This window comes from Prionailurus bengalensis, chromosome A1 (assembly GCF_016509475.1).
Source record: "Prionailurus bengalensis isolate Pbe53 chromosome A1, Fcat_Pben_1.1_paternal_pri, whole genome shotgun sequence".
Lineage (NCBI taxonomy): Eukaryota > Metazoa > Chordata > Mammalia > Carnivora > Felidae > Prionailurus > Prionailurus bengalensis.
Genome location: NC_057343.1, coordinates 121864241 through 121884957, shown reverse-complemented (window position 1 = coordinate 121884957; position 20717 = coordinate 121864241). Strand labels below are relative to the sequence as shown.

The window sequence follows — 20717 nt, the reverse complement described above, 5'->3', positions numbered from 1 at the left end:
GTGGATTAGAGAAATGGAGGGTTTTTTTTTTTTTTTTTTTTTGTTTTTTTGTCCAGCACCATTAAAAGGCCCCTGGAGGTTAGTGGTTATGAACTTAAAAGGAGGCCTGTTATATTGGGTGTAGATTTGCCTCCAGTCTCTTGCAGGGGTGGGAGTGAAGCTGTGAGTAATGGCGAGCTGGATTTACCCAAGTGTAAGATTTGTAACACCAGTATGACTGTGCGTGTCGGTGGCCAGCGAGATTATAAATTTATAAATGTCAGAGTCACCACCTCAGAGACCTTCCTCATTCATGCTAGCTAACATCAGGCCCCAGTCCCATAACCTTAATCCCTTATCCTGTCTGTTTTCCTATTTTGTTCATTGGGTGTTACATAGCCGGGCTCACTCATCCCACCTGACAGCAGGGACCATGCCTGCCACAGTGCTTGGCGCGGAGTAGCTTTCCAGGAATATGTTGACTAACTTATTGAGTAAGTGGATTCACTTGCTCGTTCTTGCAAAATCTGTACATGTCAGTGGAAAGCGGTCATATTCTTTTCGTGCGTCTTTGTAGCAACAAAGGTTTCATGGTGTTTCAACTTTAAGGAGCATAGGAATTTCCTTACAGCGCCGGACGTGCCAAGCCACCGTTATTTCCCGAACACTCCCTGGGGATACGGGCAATTTTTACCGAATTTGAGACCCAATTTACAGCTTTTGAGGCGGCTGCCGGGATCGTGTGAGTCACGCAGTCGCTGACCTTTGTCACACCAGACTCAGCAACACGGAGGGGGGTTAGATTACAAGCCAATCTCAGAGGGCGGGTGGTTGTTTCCGTATTTATGATCCTTTTCTTAGGGCTGCTGAGTGCGAGGCTCAGGGGCGGGACGGCACCGGAGCTCAGGGCCAGGCCGCGGGGCGCGGAGCTGTGGGGTCACGGGCCCTGCAGGCAGGGCGGGCCGCTTCAGGTGCGCGCGGGCCCCAAGCCGCCGCAGCTGCGCCCCCCCTCCCCCCGCCGCTCACAAGCCTCTATATATCTTCCGCGGGGCGGAAGGGGGCGGGGCGCGACCGCCTGTCCGTTTCTCCGGGGGGGGACAATAAAGTTTCGAAAGTTTGAAAAGGCAGGAAAAAAAAAAAAAACCCTCGCCCCTTCGGCGGGGCGGGTGTGGACGCCTGCGGCCCGGGGCGAGCCCGGCGCCCGGCGCGCGGGGATGGGGGTCACGGTGGACGTGCGCCAGGTGTACAAGTACCCCTTCGAGCAGGTGGTCGCCAGCTTCCTCCGAAAGGTACCCGCCCACTCCGGCCCGGACGCGCGGCACCCGGGAGCCCTGGCCCAGCCGTCCGCGCTCGGGGCGCCCGGCCCTGTCCGGGCCCCCGCCACGACCCCCCGCGGGAGTCCCTCCCCCCCACCCCTCCCTTTCTCGCGCTCCAGATGCAGGGTTCGCTTCGGGATATGCAGGGCGGGGGTGGGAGTGGATTTCCTCGAGGGCTCCCCTTCGTGGTGCGCGGCGCCACGTTCACACCCTGTCCCGGAGTGGCAGGGAACGCAAGTTCTGGAGCCTGCTTGAGGCTGCACAGGACTTGTGGATCTTTCTAGTACCTCATGGACCCCTTAAAAGCTAGTGGGGACCGCGGAAGCCATCACCCTAGGTTCCCCAGCATTGTGGCTCTATCATCCCAGTGGAGGTGGCTGTGGGACTTGGGGCAGATTGCTTACCCTCTCTGTGCCTTGGTTTTGTGATCTGCGAAATGGGGACATAATAGTACTAAGTGAAAGGGTTAGTTCCGAGGACTCAAGTGAGATAATTCATGGAAACTCACTGATGGAAGGCCTCTAAAGTGTTGTAGTTGTTTGTGCTGCTCTAACTACACCCCAGTCTCGGTGTTCAGTGGCCGTCTTTTCTCAGGGCTCCTCCGAGGACTGTGCTCATGGTAATAGAAGGGGAAATTTCGTTGAGAAACTGAAAGCACCCAGGCCAGGGAGCTGGGACTCCTGGACTCTTGTCTGTCTCTGCCTTCAGTTCCTTCACGTGGTCAAGCGTCTCTTCTCTTCAGACGCAGTTTCTGCTTCTAAGAGTGTTGTATCAGAAGATATTTTAGGTTCCCCTTCAGCTTTCATGTTCTTAGACAAGGTTTGCCAGACTTGTAACTTGCCTTGGGTAGCAGCCACCAAGCAGTGCACTCCTTATACAACTCGCAAGCCATCAAAGGGAGATAAGGGGAGAGGAAGTTAGTTTTTTTTTAAATTAATGTTTGTTTATTTTTGAGAGAGCGCGCGCACAGGACAGCGAGGTGGGGGGGGGGGGGGCGGGGTGCTGTGTGCAGATAACAGAATCTGAAGCAGGCTCCAGGCTCTGAGCTTTCAGCACAGAGCTCAACCCTGGGCTTGGATTCATGAATGACAAGATCATGACCTGAGCTGAAGTCAGTCGCTCAATGGAGTGAGCCACCCAGGTCCCGAGGAAGTTAATTTTTTAAGTGATAAGACCTGACCTTCACATGAGGAGGTGATACAGTTCGGGACCCAAGCCAAGGATTGTAGGACTCTGGGTAACATGGTGTTGCCATAGAAGTCTTTTTGGGGGGAGAATGTCAGCTTGTTGATAGATCTTCAGTATCTAGAATAGTGCCTAGCAGCTAGTAGGTGCTCACTAAAAATCGGATCATTGATGAATGACTAAATGAATGAAAGCTTGAATTGTGGATCTAGTGTAGACTTTGCCTTAGGCCAGACTTCTGGGCCCAAAAGAGAAACAGCCAACTCTCCATTAAAAAAAAAAAATTATGTTTATTTACTTTTGAGAGAGAGGGAGACACAGAATCTCAAACAGGCTCCAGGCTCCCAGGTGTCAGCACAGAGCCTGAAGCGGGGCTCAAACCCACAAACTGTGAGATCATGACCTGAGCCGAAGTCAGACACTCAACCAACTGAGCCACCCAGGCACCCCAACAACTCTCCATTTTTTCTTAGGAAGTTGGGAGTGTGGATTCTCTAATGCCACTGCTCCCTTGGAATGCCTTCTGGATTGCACTCCTCAGGAGCTGATCTTTGCCTTGTCAGACCTGGAAGGGCACTTGATCCAGATCAAAATCATTGACTATCTTCTCCAGCATTGGATAGTTACTGCTGCACATCTCTTTTTGTCTCATTAGACTCATGCCTGCAGAAGCACATAGCACAATGGCATGCTCTCTTTTAGAGAGTATTGTTCATGTGGTCATGCTTCTGGGCTAAATGCTTTTCTTCTTTGTACTGGGCTTGGTGCTAGGACACAACAGATAGACCCTCTTTTCGTGGGGCTGATGGTGTCTTGTAAGTGAGGCTGACGTTAATAAATGGCCAACAGATGAATACGTACTTAAAATTGATGATATGTATTTACAGAGAAAGTTTATGTTACTGGGACCAAATATAGCGGGGAAGGCCTGCTAAGGTCCCACACGGTGGCCACGAGGAAAGGCTTTGTCAAACAAATGGCCTGTGTGAAATGATGGCTGATGTGTGAGTAGGACTTTCTCAGGCAAGAAGAGAGGGGGAGGAAGTGCTTTCATACATTATCGTATCTACCTCTTCCAGCAGCTGCAAGCAGTTAGGACTGACTTCCATTTCATTACGTAGAAAACCTGAGATTCAGAGGATTTGAGAATCTTTTCCAAGTTCCCATGGCCAGCAGCTGGGAGAGCCAAGATTTCAGCACATCTGAATCCTAAGTCTACACCCCTAGTCCCCCAGACTGTGCTGCCTTCCACATAATAGGCATTCCGATGACTACTGAGGGGATAAAATGTTCCAGAATCATCTTTGCTGTGCTCTTTATCCAATTTCAGTTTTCTTCTGTCTATTCTCAGGACTTATTTTATCTTGGTGGACCCGTTGTGCCTGATGTAGGGGTATAGCTTTGATGTGTGGTACAGTGAGAGAATATAGTGTCTCAGGTTTCTGTTGCTATGTAACAAATCACCCCTGTGATGCAGTGGATTAAAGCAGTGGTAGACCTTTCATTCTCATAATTCTGTTGACTGGGCTCAGCTGGGTGGTTTTTGTGTGCCAGTGTCTTCTAGCTGAAGTCACTTAGCTGCATTCAGTTACAGTGTGGAAGATTGCTTGTAAAAAACTTGGCCAAGTGCCTGGCACATAGTAAATAAGGCCTGAGGAGGATATTTTAGAAGGTAGGGTTTCAGGGAAAGGAGAACATTTTCAGAAAAGACCTAGCAGTGGAATGATGTAAGCACTGCAGATGATACTACACTTCCATTCTTTTTTTTAAATTTATTTTTAAAAAATATTTATTTATTTTTGAGAGAGAGAGAGAGAGTGCGAGCAGGGGAGGGGCAGAGAGAGAGGGAGACACAGAATCTAAGGCAGGCTCCAGGCTCTGAGTTGTCAACACAGAGCTCAGTGCAGGGCTTGAACTCATGGACTGTGAGATCATGACCTGAGCCGAAGTCAGATGCTCAACCAGCTCAGCCACTCCTGAGCCCCATACACTTCCATTCTTTGTGTTCACAAAGCACTCCTTCAGAGAGTGCCGTAGAGATCCCTGGAAGGGGCTATGTGAGTCACTAAATTATGAGATGTCAATAAATCCGTTTGCTGTGAGAATTTTCGTCTTACATTACTTGAAGCCATGAACTGGAAGTCAGTAGATGGATGGCCATCATTGTGCCTTCCCCTTTAAAAGCAGTTTTTGGGTGGCCTAGGGACACAGTTTTCACCAGTCTGTATCGGGCCCTAGTGCAAATTAGGAAGAGGTATCATCTAAAGGCAGTCAGAGAAAGATAAATACATGATTTCACTTATAGGTGGAATTTAAGAAACACAACAATGAACACAGGGGAAGGGAAGGAAAAATAAGAGAAAAAGAGAGGGAAGCACATCGCAAGATACTCTTAATTACAGAGAACAAACTGAGCGTTGCTGGAGAGGTGTGGGGTGGGGGGATCTTCTAAATGGGTGATGGGCATTAAGGAGGGCACTTGTTGGGATGAGCACTGGGTGTCATATGTAAGTGATGAATCACTAAATTAGACTCCTGAAACTATTATTACACTCTATGTTAACTAACTTGGATTTAGATAAAATCGAAAAAAAAGAAAGAGGCACCATCTTAGTGGTCGACCCCACGAACTCCCAGTAAATGGGGCTAGTGGAAAGTAAATGGGGGCATTTATGCAAATTAGCAACAATGGCTGTTACCCAATCAGGCTCTTGGGGTAGCCATAGAAATTGAGTAGGGCTGAGTGGGAGTTCCTGGCAAAGCTTTATTGGGTTGGCTCCAGCAGAAGGGAGACAGCACAGAGTCTGTAGGCTGGGTTCCCAAGGAGAGGTCTGGGAGGGTTTTAAGGCAGCCTAGGCTGAAAAGGGTGATGTCCAAATGTGTAGGGGTGGGTTTTTCTTTTGTTCTGTTTTTTTTTTTTGGGGGGGGGGTGGCTTGTGCACTTAAAGGTCAATGCTTCTTGCTTCTTCTTGAGTTGCATGTCTAATCAGCGTGTTAAGTTCCTATCCCTGGGTGGTTTTTAGTATTAGAATAAGGGGAAAACTCAGTGGAAATTCATCACTGGGTCTATCTTGGCTCAGGTGGTTGGGTTTTCACAGGGGAGTGTCCATCCCTTTTGGTGCTGGAAGGTTAGCACAGTGTCTGAACTGGATCAGACTCGTTGAAAACTGGGTCATGGGGGCTTGTTTGGAGCTTGGGGCTTCTGGCATTTGGCCTTAGTTTCTGATGGCAAGAAGCACCTGCAGGCATTGCTAGAAGACTGGGTTATTGTGGCTTGTTAGCCATTTCCTGGGTGTGGGGGCCCAAGTCTGGTGCCTGTTCTGTCTCAGCACTCCTTCCTCTAGGTGGCTGTAGCCCTGTGCCCACCATCCTGCTAGATTGGAAGACCTTGTGCAGTGAGCAACATGCACAACTCTATACAGCAAACCTCCTGTCTTAATTTCATATCTGTGAAACAGCAGTGCCATGTACCTTACCACCTATCTCCTAGGAGTGTTGTGAGGATCAAATGTGTAACAGTCTGACAAGCATTAGCTTTTTATAAGTGTAAGATAGTAAGAATGATCTTTTTGGCTAAACATACTTTTATATTTCTTTTAGTCTGTATGTATTTTTTTTCAAAGGAAGGCACTTGGCAGAAGGGACAATCATATGAGGATCTCTGGGAAGCATTTAATCTGATTTTTCACAATGGTATGTTTGAAGCTGCTTCAGCACTGAGAACGTTCTATTTTAAATAGAGTCTACTGATCTACGTCTTTTGGTATGTTAGGACTTGCCTTCCAAGTTATAATATACTACTATTTTTAAAACCTGAGGAATGTTTGCTCTTCTTACACCTGCCTGTTGGATACCACAGGCAAAATATTAGCTACATGCTTTCAAAGCTGAGTGGTACCTTGAAAACAAACACCGCAGAGTACTCTTTGTTCATGGAATATAGTGTTTCCCAATGAACTCTTAGGTAGGTATGCTATGAAACCCCAAATGGTTTATTTATCAGATGCTAAACTGTAGTTTCAATGAGGTATATTGTCAGTGTGCCTGACAGTGTATTTTGGTTTCTTTCTTTGTATGATCTCTTACCTTTCTAGGTCTTATCACTTATAGCTGTTTCCTTTCCTTTATTTAAAACCAGCTACAAAGAGAACACAAAGTTGCATGGATGAGTGTAGCAGTCTAGAAGCTCACTCATCTCTTACAAGCTCACGCCAGTCTGTTTACTGAGCTTGCGTTCACCAGTTAGATTCAAACACTTGTTCAGTTTTGTCTATTTCAAACTTAAAGTTATTAAAAAGGACCCAGAGGGCCTTTGTGTTGACTGGATTTTCTTGTTTATTCTCAAATAAGGCCAGAGACATTAAGAGTTTTTTGTACTATAGAGTTGTTCAGGTTAATTTTCTTTCTGTGCTGTAGGCCAAAGAATCATGGTGAATAGAGTGTGAGGTTCATGGGCTTACACTCTACTGTTTATTCCTCATGCATCACAAGCACCCAAAGAGATCCTGGAACATAGTAGGTGCTCACCAAATCCTTGCTGAGTGGATAAGGAAATGCAGTATTCAGGAATTTGGCCCTATGTGATTTCACACTGAAGTTGTTGTGGGTCTCAGTAACATGTCCTTACTTAGGGTATTGTAATAAAATGGACAGATCAAAATAATTTCTTTGCTTCAAAACAGCGGCCTCGGGTTTTATTTATTCTCGCCAGGAGCCTGATGTGCTGAACAAATGGTTTGAGTGTTTACCCTTACACTCATAAAGGCGATTTATGAATGGCTATTTCCATTTAGAGTAGAAAGTTGATTGGGCAATTAATAATGTTTCCATTTCTGATCCTATCTTTTCTCCCTTGCAAATCTGACACTTAGTTGTGTAGAACATCTCTTCCTGCAGAGCTCCTGAAATACTTGGGGTAAACCCATATTTCCAAAATCCGTGTTTTGATGAATGATAAGCCTCGTTTAACATAATGGTTGTTTATCTTTTTACTTACGCTGTAATAGTCTTTCTTTTATCTTCCTATCCTCAATTCTCCTAGAAGAAGATTAGGTACGACACGAAGCAGAATGGTGCAAACGGGAAGAGTACGGGCTCTGACATCAGCCGGGGGGACCGAGTGCTTCTAGCTGTGTGAGTTTGGGCAAGTCAGCTCTTTTTCTATGCCTCGGTTTCCTCATCTGCAGAGTAAGATAATAGTCACTGTCTTCTGGAATTGTTGGGGGAAATTAAGAGGATAACGCACATAGTTGCATGCATTGGCACACAGTAGGTGCTTTTGAAGTACAGTACTTGTTAAAAATCTTGAGAGTAATACTAACAACAATAATTTCTTACATTTATTCCATGAACCTGGAAATAAAAAGCTGAGAGGAGTAGTCTGCAGAAACCTTTACCAACTTGGAGTAATAAAGAGAAGAAAGAACAGGAATAAAGGTGCACATTTGAATTCTGACTTGTTTTTTAAATGTTATTTGAATCATAAACTGTACTTGGAAACTTATCTATTGGTGGTTGTGGCTTAATAAGTTTATAAAAGGTAGGATGATTCTTAACTATTAAAGTACTGGTAATAAAACTTTTCCTAGGTCTACTAATGGACACTTATAGTAAGTTTGTGCATCTTTTTGCCTCTAGGAGATGAGATTAATAAAACATGGCCCCAGCCCTCAAGGGGACAGAGGAAATACATTAATTTTTGTGATAAATGCTTTCTCAGGGGCATGTTACAGATACAGAGTGTGAGGAAAGGATCCTATCTTTTTAAATAATATTTTATTTTTAAGTAATCTTGACACCCACCATGGGGTCGAACTCACGACCCTGAGATCACACACTCCACTGACTGAGCCAACCAGGCACCCCATTTTTAATTATTAATCTATGAGAGCTTTTAGAGTGCTTAGAAAGACTTTGTTGCCTTTTCAAAAATGTCAGTACTCTCTAGTACTTTCCTGACTCAATGCCTTCCCTAATCTAGTAGGGAGGGATTGTCAGGAGTTCTTGTCACATGGACTCTGAATTGGGAAAGCATGAGCTTTGAAGTTTTATTCTAGGAAAAGAAATATGTTTTAATGATTTTTATTTTATTTATTTATTAAAAAAATTTTTTTATGTTTATTTTTGAGAGAGACAGAGGGTGAGTCGGGGAGGGGCAGAGAGAGAGAGGAGACACAGAATGCGAAGCAGGCTCCAGGCTCTGAGCTCTCAGCAAAGAGCCCGATGTGGGACTTGAGCCAAAGTCTGATGCTCAGCCGACTGAGCCAGGTGCGCCTGTTTTAATGATTCTTTTTTTTTTTTTAACGTTTATTTATTTTTGAGACAGAGACAGAGCATGAATGGGGAAGGGTCAGCGAGAGAAGGAGACACAGAATCTGCAACAGGCTCCAGGCTCTGAGCTGTCAGCACAGAGCCTGACGCAGGGCTCGAACTCACGGACTGCGAGCTCATGACCTGAGCCGAAGTCGGACGCTCAACCGACTGAGCCACCCAGGCACCCCTCTAAAGACTCTTAAATCATCACCTACATATATTTAGTTTGCAGATGGATACTAGGAGTATGCTTTAATACCACACCACAGTAAATTGCAAGATAAGCACTGAAGTCCTGAAACTGAGTTTTAAAAGATGTAGCCTTTCATTCTTCATCAGCAAGAAACTGCTACTGTTTATTGAGAACCTGCATGATGCCAGGTGTTACACTTTACATAAAATTGTTCCCTTTAATTTCTGTGACAACTCTCTGAGATGGATTTTTTCCCCCTATTTTCACAGATGGAGAAACTAAGGCAGGCTGAGATTAAAGCATTTTGCCCAAGACTCTCACAGATGGGTTTCAGACTGAAGTCTCTTGGGTTTTAAAACTCAATTGTTTCCAACATTCTGTATTTTCATTTTAACTTTTTTTTTTTTTTCTTAAGTTTTCATTTAGAAATACAGTTGACCCTAAACAACATGATGTTTAGGGACACTGGCCCCCACACAGTTGAAAATCTGCATCTATGTGACTTTAGACCCCCCCCCCCCAATTTAACTACTAGTAGCCTGCTGTTGACTGTAAACCTTACAGATGAAATGAACAGTCAATTAACACATATCTTGTATGTTATATATATATATATTATATACTGTATTTTGATGGTTGGAGAGCTAGAGAAAAAAATGTTGAGAAAGGCATAAGGATGCATTTACAGTACTGTCCTGATTGGAAGAAAACCCACATGGAAGTGGACCCACACTTTATAAACCCCTGTTGTTCAAGGCTCAACTGTAATTTGACTTAAAAAATGTTGTAAAACAAAGAATTCCAGGGTAGCCTTTACCCAGCTTCCCCAAACCACTGTATAGATTTTAAAGCCAGGGAATTAGCATCGATAAAATGTTAACTGATCTACAGACTTTATTCAGATTTGGCAGTAGTCAACTAATAGCATTTTTTCCAGTTTAGGAGTCAGTCCAGGATCCCACATTGCATTTAGTTGTCCTGTCTTAGTCTCCCCCAGTGTGGGACAGATCCTCTATTTTTTTAAATTTCCGGACCGACCCTGGCACTTTTGAAAGAGTACTGGTCAGTTATTTTGTAGACTTTTTATCTTTAAATGCATCTGGTTTATGTATGCATTTAATGTTGAGATACGAGGCTTTTCCTTTGTGTCACAATTATTTTCTTTCAAAGAAACTTCACGTTGTCATTACCAATTATTAGGACATTTTTGAATGAATAAAGGCGATGTGACGTCGTTGGCCTTTGTTTAGAATCATAACTTGTTCCAGGCAGAACGGCCTTGCATGTCCTCTGGTGGTCCATCGCCCCGGCTCCAGAGACGGCAGCATCATGGGCTGTGTGTCTGCTTGTCCTTTGTTCTTTCTCCTTCATCATCCCATTGTCCTGAAAGGCTGATGCACAAGCATTCAGAAATTTATTGACTTAAAAATGTTTTGTCCTTGAACATTGAAATTTTGAATAATCGATGATTCATTTGATCTTTGTATGAAATAAACGTTGCTTTCCTCTAAGATAGACTATTGCATGTAGGTCATAAAGGAAACTTGGCACAGTCCCTGGTGATGTTTTTGTTTAACTAAAATGCCACATCTCTTTTCTGCAGCTCCCCTGCTTTGCATGTGGATGTTTGGAAGCAACCTGAGGAGCAAAGATTCTCATAATGCTTATGAAACAGAAATGTTAACATACAGACTTATTTTAGGTCCTCTTGGCCTTTGTAGGACTAACACAGCTCTGTCGCTGAGTTGCTTCCTTGTGCTCTCTTGGATGCCATTTAGAAGTTGGTACACAATGGCTCCTTTGGAGGTCATTGACTCTTTTTTGGGAAGGGGTATTATAAAAGGCAGGCATTAACTTCTGAGCCTTTTGGAAAGTTGGTATTTTAAAAAGTCCTTACTCTTAACAGTAAGCTTTATGAAAGCTTGTATAATTTTTCCCTTGTAAGTAAGAAAGGTAAATAACTATATCGTCATGAAACTCTTCCCACAAATAGAGTGACTGTTAATTCCTGTAATTGGATGGACTCCATTTTTTGGCCTCTCACTTTTCATAGCTCTGTGTTTGTCTTAATGTGTATTTTCTCTTTTTACCCAGTGTTTTGCAGTTTTTGGCCTGTAACCTTTTATTTATTTACTTATTTAGGCCTCTTACCCATTGATGTGTAAAAAGTAATTGAAAGCAAGGTATATGACAATGTAGAAGAGTCTCCATTTTACCCTTGTTAGACTGTGGTATTTGCAATAGATTTGTATCTCAGGAAAAGGAAAAGGAGTTAGTTTACACATTTGGTAAAGAACGTAAACTCATGAATAAGTTCAAAATGAAGTGAAGTATACCTTGGAAGATCCCTTAAGTCAGCCAGAATATATGGCATATGTGGTGACTGTACACAGCCCCCCATGTGGTAATTATTTTTGTGCGACTGCAGCTTATGATCCACTGAGCCAAGTTCAGAGATAGCACGCATCTTGGGCAGATACCTGGGTGTTCACACCACTTTGCTTCCATGAGAGTCCCCAGCGTGGAGTGGGGATTGGAAAATCCGTGTGACCCTGTTTATGCCATTGCCATTATGCCTTTCATGCAGAGATTCCTTATCTTAATAGTTGTTGATTGGTTTATTCACTTGGGGAAGTACTAAATGAGATAATACATATGGCAGCCTCTAATACAGGCATGGGCATAGTAGAACAGTGCATACTCAGTAAGTCTTTGATGGTCTTAATCCTGACCTAGCTTGATCCGTTCCAGTGTCACACCGCATTGGAAAAAATGTCCAGAGAAACCTGTCCACTGCTTCCTGCCTTCCCAAATTGGCATTCCTGTTGATGACCGTCTTTGAGAGTGTTCCCTCTCTCAACCCCTTGTGAACCAGAGTTCAGAAAAATGTTCGTGAATTAAATCATGAATATTCAAGTTACCACAAGGTGGCGTCAGATCATTTCAAGTAATGCCAGATAGGGGGAGCCTCAACATAATAAATCTTTCATTTTAAAAAAGTTAAAATATATGCCTTTCATGTCATGGTATTTAGTTACTGTAAACAAACCTCTCATTTCTTTTCCCATTCAGGATCTCTTGTGTTTGGCTAATAAAACCTTCATTTTACTTGTTATTTACAAGCATTGTCTGTTGAGTGACCCTTAAGTATTTTATGATGACGCCTTTCCACAATTTCTCATCTCCCTATTATCCCTTAGTTTGATTTATTTTCTCCTGATATGTTTATTTTTTTCTTGTTTTTTTCCCCAACTAACACGTAAACTCTGTAAGAGGCTGCAATTTTATTTCATTACTATATCCTCAGTGCCTAGAACAGTGCCTGGCATGGTAGGTACTCAAAACCTCTTAAATGAAGAATTTTCACTATTGTTTCAGTCAATGCTCTTTGGCTTAATAAGAAAATCTTAAAATTATGTTAAAGTGTGAAGTTTCTGAGTTCATATTCTTTGGGAATTTTACTGATAATTTAGTGAAGCAATTAGAACTTGAAAGCTTTTATCAGTCTCCTCCTCTGGTGGTTACATTTCAGATCTCCTCCATAATTTAGTAATCTTCCTACAACTTACAGTGTATTTGTAATATTCATTCAGGGTGTATTGATGAATGCAAAACGAACAGACTAGGACTAGTCAAGGAAATACTTTCAGACTTGCATTTTATCTTGGCACAAAAGTTTCTATTCACACACACAAACACACAATTCAAGGGATCTGTGTGAGGCTCAGATACCTTCCTTGCTTGAGGGGTGCTCTGTAAGTGAGGCCCCTTGCAAGGAACAGAATAGCTAAACTTGATCCTACCTAATGGACACTATCTGAAAGTTAAACTTCAAGAAACCAGTGGCCATAATTTTGAGCATTTTTTTTCTGGAGCAAAAATGAATGAATACTTAAAACTCAGTTTTTTTGATTACTCATCAAGATTGCAGTTGCCAGGATGGGCATGATGAAGTGTCAAGGCTACTGAGGGCTGACCAGAGAGAACTGATCATCTGTTCCCTTCATAGATCATTCTCCAAACAAAATAAGGTTTATTTTCTAAATTGGCCCCCTAGGGAGCGAGGGAGGAAGAGGTTCATCTTCCTAATCATTCATTCATTCAGCAAAAATTTATTGAGTGCCTACTATATGTCATACACTGTGCTAGTGGTAGAGATACAGGAGTGACTGAAATAGATCATATTCCTGTTCTCATAGAGTCTCTGTTCTCATCCAGTGTCTTTTGGGGCCACATATATCTTTAATAACATAAGTAATGGACCCTTTTCTGTGAAATCAATCAGTTAGCCAACCCCCTCCCCCCCCCCCCCCCCCCACGTGTGCATGCAGGTACCTGTGTGAGATATGGGAGACCCACACCCTGGGTAACATATACCACTTCCTGGGGTTCCAGAGACTTGAAGCTCAAGTTCATCAAGTAGAAGACCCCCCTTTTCCTGCTCTTCAGCCTTTTCACTGCTCTCCTTCCCCTTCGGCACTTGTTGATGTCTTGGATAAGACTTCCTGTCATTTTCTTTGCAGGTTTGATCACATGATGAAGCAGTGTAAGTCTTTGGGCAAAGAGCCCAAGGAGTGCTCTGCAGGCTTGGACCAGGGGCCCCCTTGTCTTATGGGGAAGTCACTTTCACCCCTGAAGTCTTTCTCTTTGCACCTGAGCAATAGAAAGGGTTGGATTTGAGTAATTCTGAGGTCATTCAAGGGTAGGTTAGGTAGGCAGGTTTAGAAGGCAATAGAAAATATCTGTGGGTAGATTATAATCTCAGTGCTAACTAGCTGGGTGATTTTGAGCAGATTACTTAGTTTATCCGGGCCTTATTTTTCACATGTGAAAGGGAAAAAGCAGTATTTACCTCATGGTATTGTTTTGAGAATTAAAATGAAATAATGTATGTAAACTGCCTGTGACAAAAATGATAGCTTTTGCCAGCCTTCTTTTATCCAAATTGTCTTTCTGGGCAATTAATAGATAAATGATCATTGAGCACCTGGAGTAGACTACTTCTGATTATTTTCCTCTGATGCTAAACCAGCTGCCAGGCAGTGGTACCCAATCATAGTGGAAGGTTCAGTGTGTATTAGGCCTGGTTTAATTTCACGCCTCTCCCACTAACTAGCTGGGTGACCCTAAACTCTAACCTTTATCCAGTTTCTGTTTCTGGCAGATGAAGTAATGATAACATATGACCCAGCCACAGCAGAGAAGCTGTTTTGGGATTTAAACAAGGTTACATAGGGGCACCTGGGTGGCTCAGTCAGTTGAGCATCCAGCTCTTGATTTTGGCTCAGGTTACAATCTCATCGTTTGTGAGATCAAGCCCCACGGCAGGCTCCATGCTGACAGCATGGAGCCTGCTGGGGATTCTCTCTCTCTCTCTCTCTCTCTCTCTCTCTCTCTCTCTCTCTCTCTCTCTCTGCACCCATCCCCCCACCAACCCCCCTCTCGAAATAAATAAACTTAAAAAAATAAACAAGAACGTGTAAGTGAGTAAAGCATGTAGCACAGTGCCTGCTACCAAGGACACTCTTCATTTAGGCCAGGCTGGTTCCATACTAATAGTAATACTTATTAATTAGATTAACCTAAGCCTCCCTTCTCTGCCCAGGGCTGTGTTGGATCTAAAGGTTTCCCCTGGATTTATACAAGTTGAATTCATGATAGCTTCTTACTTATCTGGGCCCAAGTAGTACAACGAAGGGCCTTGATTGAAAACTGGCCTTAGAGTTGCTTGGAAAATATTTACCGTTCCTGCAAATAACTGTGGTTATTATGAGGTAATTCATTTTGGTGAAGGATGAATGGTAATTCTTCTTTATGTGTTTTCATTTAGTATCCCAACCCCATGGATAAAAATGTCATCTCTGTAATAACTGTGGAGGAAAAAAGAGGTAAGTTCTCTGAATATACCTCACTTCAGTGATGATCATTAAGTAATAGTGATGTTTGTCAAGGTGTGTGTGTGTGTAGCCTATTTTTCTTTTTTCTTTTTTTAAGTTTATTTTTTATTTTGAGAGAGAGACAGAGAGAGTGAGCAAGAGAAGGGCAGAGAGAGGGAGAGAGAGGGAATCCTAATTAGACTCCACACTGTCAGCGGAGATCCAGATGTGGGGCTTGAACTCACAAACTGTGAGATCATGACCTGAGCTGAGATCAAGAGTCGGACGCTTAACTGAGTGAGCCACCCAGGCGCCCCAGCCTATTACCTTTTAAACAGATATGAGAACAAGTGTATTTCTGTATTTGAGGTGACAGAGAAGAGTACCCAGCATTTAAAGCAGCAGTAGAAGTCTTGTTTAATATGCTTTTGTCACTCAATTAATGACTGATGACAATAGTAACAGCCAACATTTCTGAGCACTGAATATGTGCCAGGCACTCTTATTAACTCCTTTAATCTGCAGAATAATGTTTGGGATATGTATTATTATTACTGCCTTTTAATGTATGAAGAAATCAAGGTACTGAGAGGTTAAATAAATTGCCCAAGGTCACATGACTATATCCCTCTAATATATTCACGTATCATTGTATATACGACAAACCATTTGTGATTAGTAGCATGTATGTAAGATGTGATTGTAAAGTGATTATATTATAGAATATGATTCCATATTGACCAGCGCAGGGGTGGGCAAGCTATGCTTGTCCTGCTTGAATTTGTGAATAAAGTTTTATTGACATACAGCCGTGCCCACTTGTTTACATATCTTCTATGGCTTCTTCTTGGCGACAAGAGCAGAGTTAAGTTGTTGCAACAAGACTGTTCATACCATAAAGCATAAAATATTTACCATTTGGCCTTTTACAGGAAAGGTTTATTCACCCCTAGACTAGAGCGTAGGAGTCTCCACTGCTCTCTGTCATTTGTATTTCCCTGGAATAATTTTTCACTGTCATTGCCTGGACTTGAGAACTGGGCCACATAGGAAGTTCTGGTGAGGCACATAATCAGTGTGTAAACATTTGGAGACACCCAGGCCCACTTCTGACACACTCTTGAGCCTTCTGAGAAAATGTGTGAGATGCCACTGTTTGTTACGTGACTCTGAAGTCTTCTCTGTGCTTGGTAAACACAAAAACTGTCTTTTGCTTGTGAAGGTATTTTCTTTGTGTCCATACTCTATTAATAGATTTTAAAAAACATTTTTTTTCATGTGTCTGCACTCAGTGCGAGAGAAACTTGTGATGGGGCATCAGAGAAATCTGGTTCCAAGCCTTGATTTTGTTACTCCCTGCATGACCTAACTTCTTCGAGGCTCTGTTTCTTCGCTTATTAAATGGGAAAATAATATTAATCCTGCTTTAGGTTGTTATGAAGATCAAATGAAAGAACAATATGTGTATTCCAAAGTGGTATAGGAACATTAATTATGATTTCTACCATTGACGGGAGCATTGTTGCCTGCAGGAGTGGCTAATCCATTTTAAGTGGGTGTGCTGCAAACATTGGATAAGCTGGCTGAAGGAAGGCCAGTGGGCAGGAGACAAACCCACTCCTCACCCTGTCAGTGGCTTCTGGGCAGTCTGGATGTTTGCACTGTCCGGGCTACTACTATAGCCAGAGATTTGAGAAACCCTACAGGAGCTTGGCTGAGTCGCAATAATTTACAGGCCAAAAGAGAATACTTCAGAGTTTATTTTTTTCTATGACTTGGACTCCCCTTTTCTTAATTCACATTTATTGTGTGCTTTTTACATTTTTGGAAACTCTGCTCCAAAACAGAGTAGTGCCAGTCACAGGGAATCTGTTTCTTTATGAGTGAAGACTTTGGCTAATATAATTAATTGTAGATTTACATTGTGTACCTAGAAATCTGTGCTTGAAAACATGTTTGGTGCAGAATGTGGCAGAATCAGATTCTCCATATTCTTGTGAAAACATCTGTATTGGATTTGAGCAGAGGTCTCATTGGACCTTGTCACTGGAGTGTTGACATTGATAATCCAGAGCAGTGAACAGTTTGTGATTCTTTCTCTCTGACTTTAGAGCATGCAGAGTGAGTAGCTGCCTCACCCTTATTCCTTGATTACAGATAAGTGTATTTGGAATGATTTGGCCCAGAAAAGTGGTCAGGGAAACTGAGTTTTGAGTTAAACATTTTTCTCTAGGAATTCTACATAGAGAAAACTGACTTCAAAATGAAAAGTTTTGTTTTCATTAGGATAGGAGTACATATCCTTAAAACATTTTTTGAGTGTAAAAATTTTCTGTTTCTAGATGTGTCAACAGGGATCATCTATAGAAAGAGGATTGCAGTCTGTCAGAATGTGGTTCCAGAAATTTTAAGGAAGGTAAATTCATTTTAAAATTTAATCAGATTTGGTGTGACACTGGGTGATTTTCACACAGTCCTGGAAAGAGATGGCATTTTCTGATGTCCAGGCGTGTTAGAACTTTCCCAGTTGGACCTCACAGCTCCTCAGAGGAAGAAAGCACTCTCATATCTAACCTCAGTTTTGGCAGATGCCACGGGAGATAGTTTTTTTTCCCCCCTCCTGTTTCTGCTTCTCTTTTGTGGAGGGCTCTTAGTGGACATAGAGATGGTCTACAATTATTTTATTTTATATTTTTTTTCAATATATGAAATTTATTGTCAAATTGGTTTCCATACAACACCCAGTGCTCATCGCAACAGGTGCCCTCCTTACTACCCATCACCCACCCTCCCCTCCCTCCCACCCCCATCAACCCTCAGTTTGTTCTCAGTTTTTAAGAGTCTCTTATGCTTTGGCTCTCTCCCACTCTAACCTATTTTTTTTTTTTTCTTCTCCTCCCCCATGGGTTTCTGTTAAGTTTCTCAGGATCCACATAAGAGTGAAAACATATGGTATCTGTCTTTCTCTGTATGGCTTATTTCACTTAGCATCACACTCTCCAGTTCCATCCATGTTGCTACAAAGGGCCATATTTCGTTCTTTCTCATTGCCACGTAGTACTCCATTGTGTATATAAACCACAATTTCTTTATCCATTCATCAGTTGATGGACACTTAGGCTCTTTCCATAATTTGGCTATTGTTGAGAGTGCTGCTATAAACATTGGGGTACAAGTGCCCCTATGTATCAGCACTCCTGTATCCCTTGGGTAAATTCCTAGCAGTGCTATTGCTGGGTCATAGGGTAGGCCTATTTTTAATTTTTTGAGGAATCTCTATACTGTTTTCCAGAGGGTCTACAATTATTTTAAAGATGTCTTAGACATTTTGCAGGAAGTGACCATGTTTTCTCATCTGTCTGTGGTTAGATAAGACTCTTAGATAAGAATGATCAGAAGTAAACAGATGGTAAATATTTAGTCTCATCTTCAGCAAGGAAGATAAAAGCTTCAGATTCTATGTCACTGTCAGAGAATACAGTTATTTCAGGGACTATAATCTTCTCAGTGCTCTCTGTAAGTCTTTTTGTGTGTATTTCTGTAAAGTAATGGTGGTGATGTTGAAATCTTCATGATAGCAAGTTGTTTTCTCTCTTTGAAATCCTTAAGCACTCTGGTGATTGTTGGCAGAGGTAAGTGGGAATTTTTAATAACATTGCTTGAATCATGGAGGGATTATTGACAAGAGTCCTTTTTGAGTCATTAGGAAATAAGAGGAGAACATCTTTTTTTTTTTAATGTTTATTTATTTTTGACACAGAGAGAGACAGAGCATGAACAGGGGAGGGGCAGAGAGAGAGGGAGACACAGAATCTGAAACAGGCTCCAGGCTCTGAGCTGTCAGCACAGAGCCCGACGTGGGGCTCGAACTCACGGACCGTGAGATCATGACCTGAGCTGAAGTCGGACGCTTAACCGACCAAGCCACCCAGGCGCCCCAAGAGGAGAACATCTTGATGTGCGATTCTTAAAATGTCTCAGATCATTATTTCTACCCAGAAGTGATTGCTTTGGTGATGTAGAAGCCAGTTAGCTTGCAGATGATATTGCTGTGCTTGTTTGCTGTATTAGAAAGAGTGATGGCTTCTATCACTTCCTTATCCTGGATTAAGATTCTGTCATATTCTTTGGAGGAAAGAAGGCTGATATGACAGTGAAAAAGAACTTTATTTTCCAGATGCTAAAATGTGTTGCAGTGAATACAACAAATTATGACTGGCTTTTTCTACAGGGTGTATACCCTGCCTTTGCCCTATATACACCCTTTGAATCTATTATTTAAAAAGACATTCAACTTTGTCTTGTATCTCAATTCTTAAATAATTTAAGGACACCTCTGACTTGTACAGTGCTGCCTTTGTAGTTTCCCATGTCTCTTCCACCTCAGAAAACATACATTTCAAGGTATTGGACAGAGTTTAAAATGAAGAAAATATTTTATCTGATATTGTCTTGCATGTGAGCCCATAAGTGGGCCCAATTAGTGTCCATCAATTTAAGAAGGCCATAACCAGCCCTGGAGGAGACACGAAGGAGGCTGATAATTTGCTTAGTGTTTAGCAGTTAGGGAAATCAGGCCAGAGACTGTACAGCTCGCATAAATCCTGGGTCATTTGCATGTCCTCACCAGCATTTAGTAAGGTCATGGTATGTTTGATTATCAAGAAGTCACAGCCATTGGTGAGCCATCATTTGTATATCAGGATCACTTGTCCTCTTAATTATCCAAGACTAAATGCAACTCTGGACTCCATCCTTCTGTGGCCTTCCTCATTTGAGAAAGCCACCCACTCTCTGTTGGACAGGTGAGCATTTTAAAGGTACCTAGTATCCAGTTGGAAGAGGAATCGTGGCTCAATCCTCAGGAAAGAAACATGGCTATACGGAGTCACTGCCTTACATGGACACAGTATGCATCCATGAAGGAAGAGTCTGTCTTCCGGGAAAGTGTGGAAAATCCAAACTGGTAAGACCCCCTGTGTGTGTGTGTGTGTGTGTGTGTGTGTGTGTGTGTATTGGGTGCAGGGATGCACATATGAGCTCATACATTAAAAAGTTTTGATTGCATACTTACAACCTCTGTTTACAACTACATAAGTTACACATTATTTATCTGTAATCACACAAGTAGTTAATAAGTAGATTTCTCTATGGGGGAAAATAGCAGCGTTCAACTCCTTGCCTTTTTTTTTCCTCTATAATTTATTTTTTATAATTTACTTCCAATTAGTTAGCACATGGTGCAACAATGATTTCAGGAGAATATTCCTTAAGCCCTTTACCCATTAGCCCTCCCACAACCCCTCCAGTAACCCTCTGTTTGTTCTCTATATTTAAAAGTCTCTTATGTTTTGTCCCCGTCTGTGTTTTTATTTTTGCTTCCCTTCCCTTATGTTCATCTGTTTTGTATCTTAAAGTCCTCATAGGAGTAAAGCCATATGATATTTGTCTTTCTCTGACTAATTTTGCTTAGCATAATACCCTTTAGTTCCATCCACATAGTTGCAAATGGCAAGATTTCATTCTTTTTGATTGCTGAGTAATACTCCATTGTATATATATACCACATCTTTAACCATTCATCCATCGATGGACATTTGGGCTCTTTCCATACTTTGGCTGTTGTTGATAGTGTTGTTAAAAACATGGGGGTGCATGTGTCCCTTCAAAACAGTACAATGTATCCCTTGGATAAATGCCTAGTAGTGCAGTTGCTGGGTCATGGGGTAGTTTTATTTTTAACTTTTTGAGGAACCTCCATACTGTTTTCTAGAGTGGTTGCACCAGCTTGCATTCCCACCAGCAGTGCAAAAGAGGTTCTCTTTCTCTGCATCCTTGCCAACATCTGTTGTTGCC

General features: G+C 42.3%; 1 protein-coding gene across 6 annotated transcripts in view; it reads left to right on the top strand.

Annotated features, from left to right (window-relative positions):
- The first annotated feature begins 1111 nt into the window (after nt 1–1111).
- Nucleotides 1112–20717, top strand: part of PRELID2 (PRELI domain containing 2) — a 68211-nt gene continuing 48605 nt past the window's right edge. The window contains exons 1-7 of one of the 6 annotated variants that reach the window (XM_043590035.1): nt 1160–1268; nt 6104–6173; nt 7522–7613; nt 7847–7916; nt 14816–14873; nt 17204–17277; nt 19667–19827. In XM_043590035.1, coding sequence (XP_043445970.1) covers nt 14828–14873; nt 17204–17277; nt 19667–19827 — 281 coding nt within the window. In that variant the 5' untranslated portion in view covers nt 1160–1268; nt 6104–6173; nt 7522–7613; nt 7847–7916; nt 14816–14827. Of the gene's footprint in view, nt 1269–6103; nt 6174–7521; nt 7614–7846; nt 7917–14815; nt 14874–17203; nt 17278–19666; nt 19828–20717 lie in introns of all 6 variants that reach the window. The other 5 variants (XM_043590026.1, XM_043590043.1, XM_043590051.1 and 2 more) reach the window with 5 other exon arrangements.